Source organism: Protopterus annectens, chromosome 1.part1 (assembly GCF_019279795.1).
Source record: "Protopterus annectens isolate FY-2018-M chromosome 1.part1, PAN1.0, whole genome shotgun sequence".
NCBI classification, from domain to species: domain Eukaryota; kingdom Metazoa; phylum Chordata; order Ceratodontiformes; family Protopteridae; genus Protopterus; species Protopterus annectens.
In genome coordinates, this window is record NC_056726.1 from 1,067,478,024 (window position 1) to 1,067,492,510 (window position 14,487).

Below are 14,487 nucleotides of genomic sequence, written 5' to 3' on the forward strand. Positions count from 1 at the left end.
TCTTTCAAAGAAATGGCGAGGTGTCAGCCAGAGTAAGCACTGTTAAGTGATAAATGGCGGGTGTCGTCGGCAAGGTGCGTGGAGCTAACAGCCACTGCATCGTCGTGAGCTCAGCAAACCAAAAGCTAACCTGGTTACAACTGCTTAAAAGTGCCTTAGTCACTTTGGTTGACAAGGTCCTGTACTCAGTTCAAAAAGCAAAATAAAATCCCACTGTCAGTCGAACCCAGGACATTGGAAATACTAGTCTGTATGACCAACCACTAAGCCATGACTCTTATACAAAGAACATTGTGCTGCTAAAATAAAATATAACATGTAAATAGTAGGGATGAATGTAAAGGGAATATAGGATGTGTGGTACCCAAAGCATGTCATGTAGAATTACTGTCAAAACTACTGGATTCCCACAATAGTACTGTGTGAGACACAAACAGCCATGCTAGTTGGTAGCTTGTAGATAATAATGTCAGATTAAAGTACATATATATAAATGTATGTATATGTACATACATATATATATATATATATATATATATATATATATATATATATATATATATGTCTATATATAAGAAGTTGTAGCAGAGTCATTGTGCATACACACTTACTACAGGGAACATAGAGAGAGAGAGAGAAATGGAGAAATGTGAGATCTACAAGACAGCCTGAATCATGAGAGAGATACTAACCTTTACACTCACAGAACACTGTCCACAGCATACCAGTATGCTCCCCGCCCTATACAATCTGAAGGGCAACAGCCTATCCCACATACTGCACTTTTATAGCACTGACCTGAAGAATCACAGTGAGGAACTGCAATCAGCACAAGCTTCAGAAACTGGCTGTATGCAATTAGCAAAATGCTGGCTTACAATTGGTGCAGAGGCCATCCACATGGACCTATGCAGATACCTACAAAAGCATCAGTACTAACACTCCACACATGCAATACATTCATTGCACTGTCTGGAAGCAGACAGAGGGAGAGAGAGAAAAGTGTGAGAGAGAGAGAGAGAGAGAAGAGAGAGAGAGAGAACAAAAAAATAAAAATTATATCCTGTGAAGCTCTGTCACCTGGAAGCTGTCAGCAGTGACAGTAGCAGCAACAAGCAGAAGCAGTGGTAATGCAACCAGCTGCGACAAACACAGAGTAATGCAAAGTAGCAGGTTAATAGTGTGCATACTGTGAACCCTCCAAATGTGTCATAGGTCTGTATCTATAAGTATGTCCATGTGATATGTTGTGTGTATGTAGTTCCACCAAAAGAGGATGACCATACATTACATGTTAATCAGTCTTGAGGCCATGATCCTGGCAGCAGTTGTCTGTCGCGTTGCCCCAGCAATGGCTGTACTGACTGCTTTGAAAGGTCAGCCAGGTTCAAAGGGCAGGATCATCCCATCCACAAAGGCACACTGGCTGGGAACAAGTGTCAGCAGGTACACACAGTATCACTGCATATGCATCCCATACTGCATAATTCCCATAACTTAGAAGACCAGGCGGTTATGCATGTATGATGTGAGAGTGATAGTTCCCAGGGTCAGTCGAGGTGCCTCCTTAGTGGTGTGGGACCACTGTCACTGTATGCCACTGTCAGGTACATATCCTGTGAAATGCAGCCAAGATAAAATTATCATTGTTATATCGCGGTTGTATGTCCTCTTGGAGTGCAGGTAGCACATCATCAAGGAGATACCATGAGAGTCCACGAGTGATGCTGTGTACTCTGCTCTGCTGAGAGGCTGACCCCTCCACCAGGACATGTGTGAGATGATAGGGGAGGTTACATACAGCTGTGAGATAAAATATTTCAAGCTGGTGGGGGGAGAAGGAGGGGATACATGTACCCGAACATGTCTGCACAGACTGTTGCCAATATCCGATGTGTTTGAGGTGAATGTTAAGTAGGTGTGTATTAACACAGAGCATATCTGAGGCATGTGGTCCATATGTTAGCTTATAACTGAAGAAGGCCTTGTGTGGGTCATCCATAGTGTTTGTGGCCATTTCCCTCCCAGAGTAGGCCATTGGCCATTGTTATATTGAGACCGTGGCAGTTAGAACCAGTGCTGACCACAGATGCCTTCCCTTAATGTGAATGTGCTCTGTCCTGCAGTAGCCTCCTGTTATTGTTATACAATCTGCCTCTGTCACAGGGTCCACCCGGACAGTCATGCCTATACTGCTTTATTGTGCATAGGGTCTGGGTTAGAAATGTGTGTGCAAGTTCCATGCAATCCTGTGGCATGTCCGTGGTAAGCATTGCAAAGGGTCAGCAGTGTGGCTTGTGGCTTCCACTGGCCCAGTGTGCTGCATGGATACCATCTCAGTCCCAGCAGAGTGAATAACTGTCTAATCACATACATATCAAAGTAGTCTACTGTGCTGGTGGTGGTGGTGGGATATGTATATCCAGGCCGAGTAACTTCTGTCCACATCACAGTAGTGGGCGATCCCACATACAGTACCTTAGGATGAACCCCCAGAGTGAGGTTGTGCATTGGACCTGTCAGTGTGTGCTTTGACTGATGGGGCATGCTACCATGTTGTGCCAATGGAATGTATCAGGTATTGTTGCACAGGTGTTGGCTGAGCACTGATAATATCTGGCCATGTACCTAATGTATCCACCAGGACACACACACATGCAACTTATATGGGAGTAGTAGTATATCACTACACATGAGTATCATACTATATAGTATGTGTGCCATACTTATATTGCTGACATAGTCTGCTGATATCCTGTTTGTGTTCTCTTCCAGCAGGAGATGGGCGGCGTCAAGCGTAATTCCGCCCTACTCTGTAGCAGAAGATGAGGAGATCACACCAGAGGCCTGGTGCAGGAGTATGACATCCCTGTTTTCCCGCGCCAGTCAAAATCAGCAGGAGAGGAGGGCTGCACTGTGGCAAGACCTTATCCGTAGGAGTAAATGATGTATTGGCATGCATAACAGGACATATGAGCAGGTATGACATCACTGCAGTGATTTAATCAAAGTGTCGATCAGCGTGCATCAGATATCCCACAGGCAACAGGTTGCCACAGGAGGTGGGGTGGCCACACATCCCCCCTCACACCAAGACTGGAGGGGCTACTCCTAAGTGTTGTGGCTCCAGCCCGGAACCCACCCAGCAACAGCGAGTACACCTGCATTTATGATGATGGAGGCTGGTTCCACAGAGCAGCTTACGACATGGAAGCGTGCAGGTAATATGCCATATGTACACTTGACTGCGTCTGTACACTGTATCATATGCAATATCAATGGCACAGTTGTTGCCCACTGACATTAATCTCATCATTTCTGCAGGTCCCTCCAGGGTTACAGCAAGGAAAGGCCATCCATGCTGGTGAGTGTGTTTAACATAACATATAATAGTCCTGATAATGCTAGTAACAGTGAAGGTGTAACTCAGTAGTGCTCTGTGTGTATACTGCAGGGTGTGCATGTGTGTGCATGTATTGCAGGTAATTGCCTGTGCCCATGTGATGCATGTTTGCATGTGTGTGCAGGTGTATTGCCTGCAATGTCCAAGTGGGCATGTGTGCATGTGTGCCTGTGTCCGGGGTCCACAATTGCATTTCTAATATTAAGCTGTAAAGTGTACTAACCAAAAGACTGAAGGTAAAGAAAGTGCTGAAAGGTTTAGGGCAGGGGGTGTCCAACCTTTTCAGTTGCAAGGAACGCATTGAGTCAACAGAAATGGTCTGGGGGCAAACGGCAAGTGAGGACCAAAAAAAATAAAAAAAAAGCAAGGTCTCAATGCTAACTGAAGAGCAAAAAAAAAAAAAAAAAAAAAAAAAAAAAAGGGTCTTTAATACAGAACGTGCCCCCATATTTTGTGTTTTTTGACAATGGGGGCAAAGATAAGCAAAGAAAATATCCATCTGATGCCTAGGGGCATCAATAGGATGATCCTGGGGAAACAGCTGGAGACATCATTAAGGTTTTAGGACTAGTAAGGCACACCCATCTCACAGATGCCTCCACACAGGAGACGCCTAGCTGAGAATTGAACGCGACAACGTCTTGCTGTGAGGCTTAATAATGCTACCGGAGCACCACTACCGGTCACGGGTATATATATGTATATACACACACACACACACAAACACACACATATATATATATATATATATATATATATACACATATATATACACATATATATATATATATATATATATATATATATATATATATATATATATATATGTGTATACACCCACACACACACACACACACACACACACACACACACACACACACACAATGCATATGTGAATGTATCTATGCACAGGTCACTGCCAAAAGTACTAAGCTACTGTGATGCTTGACCTTTTTGCAGATCTACCACTCTCTGCTGTCACATCTTGACTAGTTAGGTTACTGTTCTCACAGGCATAATTACTTGGGGTTTATCCCACCATTTTCTGACCACCTCAAGCAGGAGCTGAATTCTTCCATTTATTTTGAAATGTGGCCCAGTCTCCACTCAAATTAAATTCACCTTTATTCCTTTACTTCATCAAGAAGTACAACTGCTTTTCCATCAGCAGATTTCTTTCCCATGCTCTCATCATATCTGCCACATTCAACTGACCAGTACACCCATTGTTAATTCCAAATTCCACCTGAGTGACCTTTGCAGCGTAATTCTTCCCTTCCCAGTAAATGAAAAAATCTCTATTTTCTAGTCATCATCACCACCACCACCACCATCATCACCATCATCATCATCATCATGGCAAGTTCACTGACTGAACTGCTAAATTCAATCTAACACTTCTTTTAAGGACTATATACCATGCAATGGGAGCTCATAACTATAAAGATACTAATATTCCAAAATCTTCCAATTGCTATTTCAGTAAAAACTACCATCACCAGAAAAGCTACCATCACAAGAATCATTACAAACAACAGCAACAGGTGCCATTACTTCTCTGCAACTACTTTATGCCTGAGTTTACCTTTTCATCACCCTGCTGTCTTCTGAACTCTCCAGATGATTCCCTGTCCCACTGCTCCTTCTGAATCCTCTGAAAGGCACATGCTCTTCTAACATATCATCCCAAACAGAGGAAAAAAAATGTTCTTCTGGTTAGGGCAAACTTCAGAACTACAGCATCTCACATATTTGACTCTGCCATCCGCATCCTCATTCCCATATACCAACCTTTTCTTCCTACCATTCTGCAGTGCTCGGTGTGCAAGGATTTTAATGACTACAGTAAAGATTGCTACAACATACTTAGCTTACCTGGTGTCTGTGAAAAAATGACAAATCCCCCTCTCTCTCTCTCTCTCTCAGCTTTTCTTCGGCGCAATGGTCTCGTCTTCCTTCAGCTCTTCTTTGCCGCGAATACATCTACCGGCGCGAAAATGAACGGAAGGGTGTTTTTCACGCATGCGCACAACAGCTACAGGACGCAAGTCAGCTCTTCCTTGCCGCAAATACATCTATCGGCGTGAAAAGTAATGGGAAGGTGCTTTGGCGCATGTGCACACCAGGGAAAGGTCGCAAGCATTTAAAAAAAATGGAAAAAAAGTAAAACTTTAATTTAAGAGTTGCGGGCCGCATGGAAGAGGTCTGAGGGCCACATGCAGCCCGCGGGCCGCGGGTTGGACACTACTGGTTTAGGGGATGTATTATGGTCTACAAAGTCTGTAATTCCCAGGAAGGGAGAAAAGTATACATTGTGAAAGAGATTTTGTTTTTTGTGAGCTCAGACCTTCTCAGGCTGGGATGGGTAGTTACGAGGAATGTCGGTGAAATAAAATGTTACTGCTACTGAAATTTACAAGGTTGAAAACAAGACTGGTTGTCAAGCCAAGTGGCTTGTGTTTTTCTAAAACATTATTCTTACTAAAAATGTGATTGTTAAGTGTTCACATGGAGCGCTAAGTGAGAAGTTGAGGGTCTGCAAAGACCCTGTTTGCTAACATAAAAATTCTGCATGCAAGTTACTGATCACAAAGATTATAAAACCTGTGTGACTTTGCTGCTTGGTGACACCGATTTGAAACATTGTGAAGGTAGTCCCCCAGTGCTGACATATATGGATTTAAATAAAAAGAAAATGTTTTGCACATTCTGAAGCGTTATTCTTGAATCAAGACTAAAAGATAACTAATGTTATTTATGTATATTTTAAACTGCACGTTAACATTTTGGTGACATGCTTGAAATCTGAACTTTGATCTTGCTGCGGAACACTGGGGGAATGAATTTTAAGGGCCCAGCACAGAAAGTTAATCTGTGAAATCCACACTGTTTTGTGTGGGATGGTTAGAGATCATACACTTAACTATTCAGGGTGTGCAAACATTTCCAGCTAGAGATGGGAAAATGGCTTTGGGGGAAATGTTTTTTTCCTTTTTTTCTTTCCTCTCTCTTTTAGAGGACTGCAGTTCAAAGTAACAGTGACATTGTATTTATTGTATTGATAAATGACTGAATTTGCTTTTAAGTATATAATATGTATTGTTTTGTTCAATGACTGATCTTGATTTAAGTACATAATGTGTGCTGTTTTGTTGAATGACCGACTTTGTCCCACAAGAAATAAAGTTTATGAATATATATAAAAAATAAACAAAAAGAAAATTTAACACAAGAAGGCACCTTGTGTCAAAGGCGGTACCTTCAGGACAAAAAGGGAAGAGACATGATTGTTTGCTTTGTGCTGTTTTAATATACAACTGATATCTATGTTGTTGTGTGATGTCTGACTGGAGAGAGAGAGAGAGAGAGAGAGAGAGAGCGAGAGAGAGAGAGAGAGAGAGAGAGAGAGAGAGAGAGAGAGAGAGAGAGAGAGAGAGAGAGAGAGAGAGAGAGAGAGAGAGAGAGAGAGACAGAGAGAGAGAGAGAGACACACACACAGAGAGAGAGAGAGGGAGAGAGAGAGACACAGAGAGAGAGAGAGAGAGAGAGAGAGAGAAGTTAAAATTAGAGTTAAATTCATGATCCTACAGCAAGTTGGGATGTAGATCTGTTTCTGCAGAGTTACTTCAAATTCATGAGCCTATAGCATGTTGGGACGAAATGTGTGTGTGCAGAGTTAATTCAAGCAAGGGGGGTGCTGTGTGAAAAGGCTGATGAAAACCTCTCCTCTGTCAATGCAGGACAACAGAATTCCTACCCATCCTTCCCTGTATGATGTGTGGACTGATATAGTTATTTTTCTTTCCTCTGAACTGCCAGGATCTAAGATCTGTAAAGTAAGTCTTAAAAAAAAAAAAAAAAAAAAAGGAGAGAGAGAGAGAGAGATAGGAGAACAAAGATAAGCAAACAAGATGAAATCCCTCCATATTTTATTTATCATAATTATTGTAAACGAAGTGATATTTGCATGACTGGTTTCATTTTACCTAGAATTGTTCTGGTGGGGTACTTCCATGAAATGGAACTTATGATAGGATAAATAGGGATACATTAATGAAGTGGAAAGGTATCTTGGAAAACGAAGGAAAACAAAGTAAGTGGAGAACAAATATCTGTATTTTATTCTTGGTATACTGAAAATCTTAAATGGAAAAAGAGACAGCATTAAGGCTATTACAAGATTCTAATAATAAAAAAACTGTTGCAACAGGTAAAAGACATTAAGGAAGCAGTTCAGACCAGTAAAAATGGATCCCTTTATCCTGTTTTGGCAGGTTGGAAAAAAAAAACTAACAATGGAAAAAAAGCAGAGACTTCTAAGGAGAATGATAATCCTTCAGTAGTTACTGCACCCCCATCCCCATATGCAATGGGACAGATGGCTTCTGTACAAGATTTTGCTTTTCTCAGACCTCTGCATTTTTGAACCCAAGGTCAGCCTGGTACTGTTACATCTCAGCTTAGGTTCCGCTGTTCCACTCTCATCTTTAGACCAGGCGTCTGCAATCACAAAGGTTTTTTTCTTCCTTCTTCCTGTCATTCTCAACAAGCATCTACCTTCCCAACAGGAGCGCTAGCATTTGTCTCCTTTGGCTCATCACAAGCGCTCACATGATAGGGTAGAACATGAGGCTATTGCCTCTGGAGAGAATCTTTTAGCACCTTTAAAGAAATTGGGGGCTAATGCTGATTTGCATACTATATCTAAATGTTTTCTAACTGTAAAAAAAAAAAAATAATGTTTAAGGAGGAATTAAAACAAAACTATAATAAAATGTTTTAATCCTACTGGAGCACCCAGAGGAAACTCACACAAACACAGGGAGGACATGCAGAATCCACACAGAAGGCACCTCAGCTGAGAATCAAACCGGAGAACCTCTTGCTGTGAGATGACAATGCTACCGCTGCACCACTGTGCCATCTGCATCATATGTGCTGTGCACATCACAGGGAGACATTCAGAGGTGGCTCAAAGATGGATGTATTAAGTCCTTTGAGGAATATGGTGACATTCAGAAGGCTGACTGGTGATGCCTGACTCTTAGCTACCTTACCTGGTAAGGGCATATCTTTTACTAGCCCATGCAGGTAAGACAGCTTTATTTAATCAAATTACCCAAAGTTGTTATGCCAGTCAAATCTCCTCTTTGATATTTCAGTATGTTAATAACTGTGCGATTGTTTAGAATACAACGTCAGCAAAAATCCAGTCATTAAAGCTGCATGCTTACCACTACCTTGGGGACCTTCTGTTAATGTACAGCTGGACTTTGTCCAGATAGCTAAAGTACATAATTTACAATATGTTTTAGTAGTTATTTGTATGATTTCTGCATGGGTATAAGCTCACCCATGTCACAAAGCAGAATCTGTAAATTCAGTGTACCTTGTACTATCAGTAGTGACCAGGAAACTCATTTCAATTCCCTGACCAGGGAGGTATATATATAATATAACATATTGTTCAAAATTACCATAAATAAACTAAACTAAACAAAATTCAGTTAAAATATTTATCACAAAAAAGACTTTATGTTGTTTATTTTTATATTAGGTCTTTTATCCTTTAAAAAACATTTGATGTTGACAGTATCATTTAAACCAGGGGAAATGTATGATGCCAATCAGAACTTCTATTCAGCTTCCCTTCTCTTAACAAAGTTTTTGTAACTACCTCCAAGGGGGTCTCGAGTCACTACTTCTATAATAGAAAAAGTGAACTCCTTCCAATTTACACATACCTCTGTGTGTTTATACAATGAGTTCTTAACATTTTTGATTTTTATAGCATAGCAATGTTCTCTGATTCTTTTCCTAAGAGTCCTTGTTGCCATTGTTACATAAAATGTGGGACATGCTGAGCACAACACAATGTATACTACACCCATGGTACCACAGTCACATCTTTCAGAGACTATTATTGTTTGTTCTAAATGTGAAACACAAACAATAGGACCTTCGTGGATAAACCTACAAGTGTTACATCCTAAACACCTATACATATCCCTCATTTTTTGTGTAATATTACTGTTCCTATGTTCAGCTTGATTTTTCCAACATTTGTTTAATACAATTATATTTTCTATGTACAAAATTAGGACCTGTACCCAATACTTTCACCGCATTTCCATTGCCTAAAACAACTTTCCAGTCATCTATAACAGCATTCATATTATACCATGACCCCCTCAAAACGTGCACGCTGATTGGCCAGTGTGCCCATTAGAATCGAGTTATACTAATGGAAAAGGTCCGCCGCCGAATTTTTTCCCTTAGTATAACTCGGTTTTTAAAACACTGTCTCGCTATGTTAAATGGGTTTAACATAGCGAGACAGCTTTAAAATAAGCAACGGACATCTCCGTTGCTTATTTTAAAGCTGTCTCGCTATGTTAAACCCATTTAACATACGAACACTAAAAGCAACGGAGATCTTGCGTTCTCCATTGCTTTTGCCCACAGCTCTGGTGTACTGCGCAGGCGCGCAGTACATCAGAACTGCCGCGGATGCCAGACATCTGCGGAAGGGCAGTAAACAGGCATTATACTATGCCATTATTTAAGAAAAGTAATAGTTTCTTTTCTTAAATAATGTCATGGTACAATAGCAATAACCCATGCCTGGGTGTGGGTAATGCTAAATTTACCCACGGTTGGCTTTGTTTGGTCCCTCGGGCTTCGCCCTCGGGACCAAACCATGCCAGCCGTGGGTAAATTTAGTATTACCCACACCCAGGCGTGGGTTATTGCTATAATAGTACAATTGTCCAAACTCATGTCCACACAAAATCTGGGGATTTTCTGACACCCTACTTTTTTATTTTTATTCATTCCTTTAGTAGTGTTATTCTTCTTGTTAATAAATCCCTTAACCAAAATAGGTAAATAGGTGGAAACACGGTATCTCGCTTCAAACTTATTTCTTGTTTGACTTAAGCAAAATGTCAAGTGGATACCCTATCTCCTGAAATAATGTGGAAATAAATTCCAGTTCAGCCAGAAATACATCATCCACTGTCATATGAGAAGCTCTAATAAGTTGTCCTCGTGGGATGTTGTTTTTCATCAAAGTTGGATGATCACTCTTATAGTGGACATAACTATTATAAAATGTATTTTTTCTGTTTATGCAACTAGTAAAAATACCTCTGTGATCATCCCATCTGAGGTCTACATCCAAAAAGTAAACCTGCATTCTACCTTCCTGAACTGTAAATTTCAAAAACGCAGTACTATGATTTATAAAATCCAAAAACCTTTCCATGTCAAAGCCTTGTTTTAAAATGAAAAACAAATCATCTGCAAATCTATGATAACAAATAATTTTATCAAAAAAGGGTAACATGGGTAAAATATCTCTATCCAACCAACTCAATACGAAATTAGCAAAGGTTGGTGACCAACTGCAGACCCCATAGCAACCTCTTCAATTTTTTGTAAAAAACATTATAAAATGTAAAATAATTATTCTCCAAAACAAACTCTAAAAGTGTCATAAGGGTTGCTATGTTGTCAGCTGTAAAATTGGTATATTTACCCAAAAAACACCTAAGGAATGCAACACCCTCATCTTGGGATAGACATGTGAACAACGAGACTACATCTACTGTAAACATAAAAAAACTGCTGTTAAAAGAAAGTTCCCTACTTTCTGTAAATAATCTAATCTGATTCCGGAAATCCCATGAATCAAAAATATATGTTGGCATAACCTGTACTAAAGCATTAAACACATGGTCTAAATACAGAGAAATACACTCTGTGCAACTTCCTGCTGCTGAAACAATAAGTCAAAAGGGGGGTGTGTAACACTTTTATGCAATTTTGGTATTCCAAACATAATACCAATTTTAGGATTTTCAACATACAAAAATTCAAACAACTCATTGTTGATTTCACTATTCATCAATAAATCATACAAAATATTATAGATGTACCCATAACATCTAGTTATTTCATATTTTCTAACACTTCTATATCCGTCAACATTCTGTAAAATTCTCACCATTGCATCGTTATAATCAGTAACATTCATTACAACAATCCCACCCCCTTTGTCCACTTTCATGTAGTGTATATCACTGTTTTGAACCAATTCATTTAAAGCCCTCTCTTCGCTGCAGCTTAAATTATAATAAACGTGCCCATTTTTCTGTTTCAAAAGTCGCCTAATGTCATTTTCATAATGCATTTCAAACACATTAATAGTATGCAGTAGCGGTGGATTAAAAGTAGAAGATTTGCTAATACTGCTTTTTAAACCCACATCATTCAAAATGTACATCAAATTTAATTTGTGTGTATACAATTTTAGCTCAGGTTAGTGTCCTTGTAGTATTAGCTCTTTAACTGGGTTGAAAATTAAAGCCCAACTGTGAAACCAGTATGCTAGTCAGTTATTTGAAAATCTGACAAATTATAAACACATATATGCGATACTCCCGTACCACTCTGGAATCAGTCACTGTTTTTGTTCCTGCTCCTTCCTTGGCTCTGGTTTTGATATCCCTTGCTTCGCTCCGTTTCCTGTTTACTTGATTCTGATGGCCCTCAAAGAAAAAAAGAAGTACTGTTTTGATTTTGTTTAAAATCAAAGTTAAAGTTAGTAGCATTGTTAGATAATGATGATTTCTCCCTGTTGTCGTTCACCGCCGCCACTTCAGCATTTGGAGTGATGGCTCATTCAGTTTCTAACTGCCAATTATCGTCACTTCCCCTTTTATATTTTGTCTCATTTAAAGGACCAGCTGTTTCAGAAATTACATTTTCTTGTCCCCGGTCATTCATATTACACTTTATAGCAACAGTGTCATTTCTAACCTGGAAAGCTGTTTTATTTCCATAAGATGAAAAATCTGCATATGCATTCCCTTTTTCATACACTGCCAAGTCATGATTTGTTTTTTTGGTTTTATGCTGGACCAAAGCTTTCTCAAAGTTAACAGTCTCTAACACTTGATGGTAATCAAATGTTAAATCAGTTCAGTTCTTAAGTTGTTGACTGACCATTCTGTCAGTCCCTATCAATTCATCTCTTAATTATTGAAGAGTTACTGAATTGTTTTTTATTAATAGTTTAAGAAACTCACTGCCTGCATTGTTAACAAAGGTAACAAGTTATTTCTAGAATCGTATATCTATATTAGTTCCGTTGGGCAACTTGAAAAACCTTAAACCCTTTGGAAATATAGCTGACTTTATACAATATTCAAAATATTTATTTTCAACATGAACCGCACAATACCTTTTGAGTCCCTTTTCCAACTTTTCTAATAAGTTGGTTACATTATTCCTGACATCCTGTAGTTCCGGTTCTACTCTGCTACTGGAAAATGGATCAAAACTGATATTTAACAATTTTTCCACATCTCCTTGAGGACCAGAGTTGGTGTTCACCTCTCCAACTGGGCCTCTAAAAACTGCAGTATTGACACCACCGGAGAATTCATGTACATTATCTCTCATATTAGATGAAATTATCCTTGATTCTAGCACTCAACAAAGCTAGGGACTTTTGCATCTCACCTACCATATGTGCCAGTTCTTCCAACACTTTGTCCTGATGTGTGGCCATAGAATGGATAGTGAAATCCAGAACATCTTCCTCCAATGCATTAGCCATGGAATAATTGCAAAATAAAGGCACCAAACTCAAAAAAACAGCAACTGAAAACAGGCTAGGTGTAAAACTCAACCAAAACAAAAAAGAAACACCACTAAACACAGAAAAGAGTCCAAGCAGATTGATGTTTTGTTTGTAGTGTAGTTGAGCTTTAACAGTCGCTATTAGTCAGAAAGACTTCCTCAGAAACACAATTCAACTCAACAAACAATATTCCACTTTAAATAATGAATACAATTAAAGCACAGTCCAATCAGCTCCAACATACAAATAGAATTCAATGTGCCTAAAATTAAACATTTAAACTCCTTATAAAATTTGATTAATGTTATAAAATGCATCCCTGATATAACATATTGTTAAAAATTACTGTAAAAAATGAAAATAAACAAAATTCTTTTAAAATAGGACACGTTTATATATCCTTAATAGCTCTGTCTTGCTGAATTGCTTAATTAGTTAGTAATTCAGCCACTTATGTTTTCATTAGCATATTCTGCCCCTTACCCTTGTTTTAAGTGTGAGCACAAAATGCAAGGCTGCTTAATGAATACCAAATAGTGCACTGTTGTGTACATGACACACACAATAGCAGCACTGAGTGCAGGGCTACTTAATGAATACCAAATAGTGTGCTATCGTGTACAGAACATTCTCACAATAGCAGTACTAAATACAAGGATTCATGAATATAGTCCTTATATCTTTGGATAGACAGACATCTAAATATATGAGTAATAACACACAACTGTTCCAGTGTTAGTAATCTGGGGATAAGTAATACAGTGATTGATAGTATCAGTCACTATACCGCCATAATCTGATATTTACAATACATTATTTGGCTTACTTGCTTTTTCATTTATCCTCTGTACTGCTTTCATTGCACATCCTGGGTATATTGATTAGTCTATCTATGGTATTACATTGGGATGAAACGTCTATTCTTGAAATGACCTCCGGTTTGATAACAAAGTAAACTGCTATGATCTTATTATCCTATATCAATGCAACAACATCTCCCTAGTGACCACATTTTCATCTATCATTACTAACAGGCTCCTGACCACCCAACCTCACCTTCCCTTCAGCCTGTATCACTCATCTCACCTTGTTTCACTATACTTTTCCTTAACATCAATATATGACTGAAGGTCAGCTTCATTTTGAACATGTAAATGAGTTGTAATATACGTGTAAATGAAAGACGATAGACAAATGCAGTTATACTTTTCTAATATGTTTTTGCAATGTTTTATTAACCTGACCTCCTACTTGCATGGCCTGGGTGAAGCCTGAAAGTGGCTGACTGAAATCAGTGCTCTACGCTGGTCAACAAATAGCAAATTAATAAAATGACTGTTTCAGGGAAGGTGGAACAGAATGGATGAGTCTGACAGTTTGTTTTTTTATTTTCAGAAAAGACAAAATGAGGGGCTGGTCGTAATGGCACTTTCAT

The 14,487-nt window shown here is 39.1% G+C and overlaps 2 protein-coding genes across 2 annotated transcripts in view; both read right to left on the reverse strand.

The window, feature by feature from the left end:
• Window positions 1-11,690, reverse strand: part of LOC122815369 — a 161,978-nt gene extending 150,288 nt beyond the window's left edge. The window contains exon 1 of the mRNA XM_044087829.1: window positions 11,252-11,690. Within this exon, the coding sequence (XP_043943764.1) occupies window positions 11,252-11,690 (439 nt within the window). The remainder of the gene's footprint in view (window positions 1-11,251) is intronic.
• A 395-nt stretch (window positions 11,691-12,085) lies between these two features.
• LOC122815379 overlaps window positions 12,086-14,487 on the reverse strand; it is a 211,453-nt gene continuing 209,051 nt past the window's right edge. Inside the window, exon 3 of the mRNA XM_044087843.1 lies at window positions 12,086-12,360. Coding sequence (XP_043943778.1) covers window positions 12,086-12,360 — 275 coding nt within the window. The remainder of the gene's footprint in view (window positions 12,361-14,487) is intronic.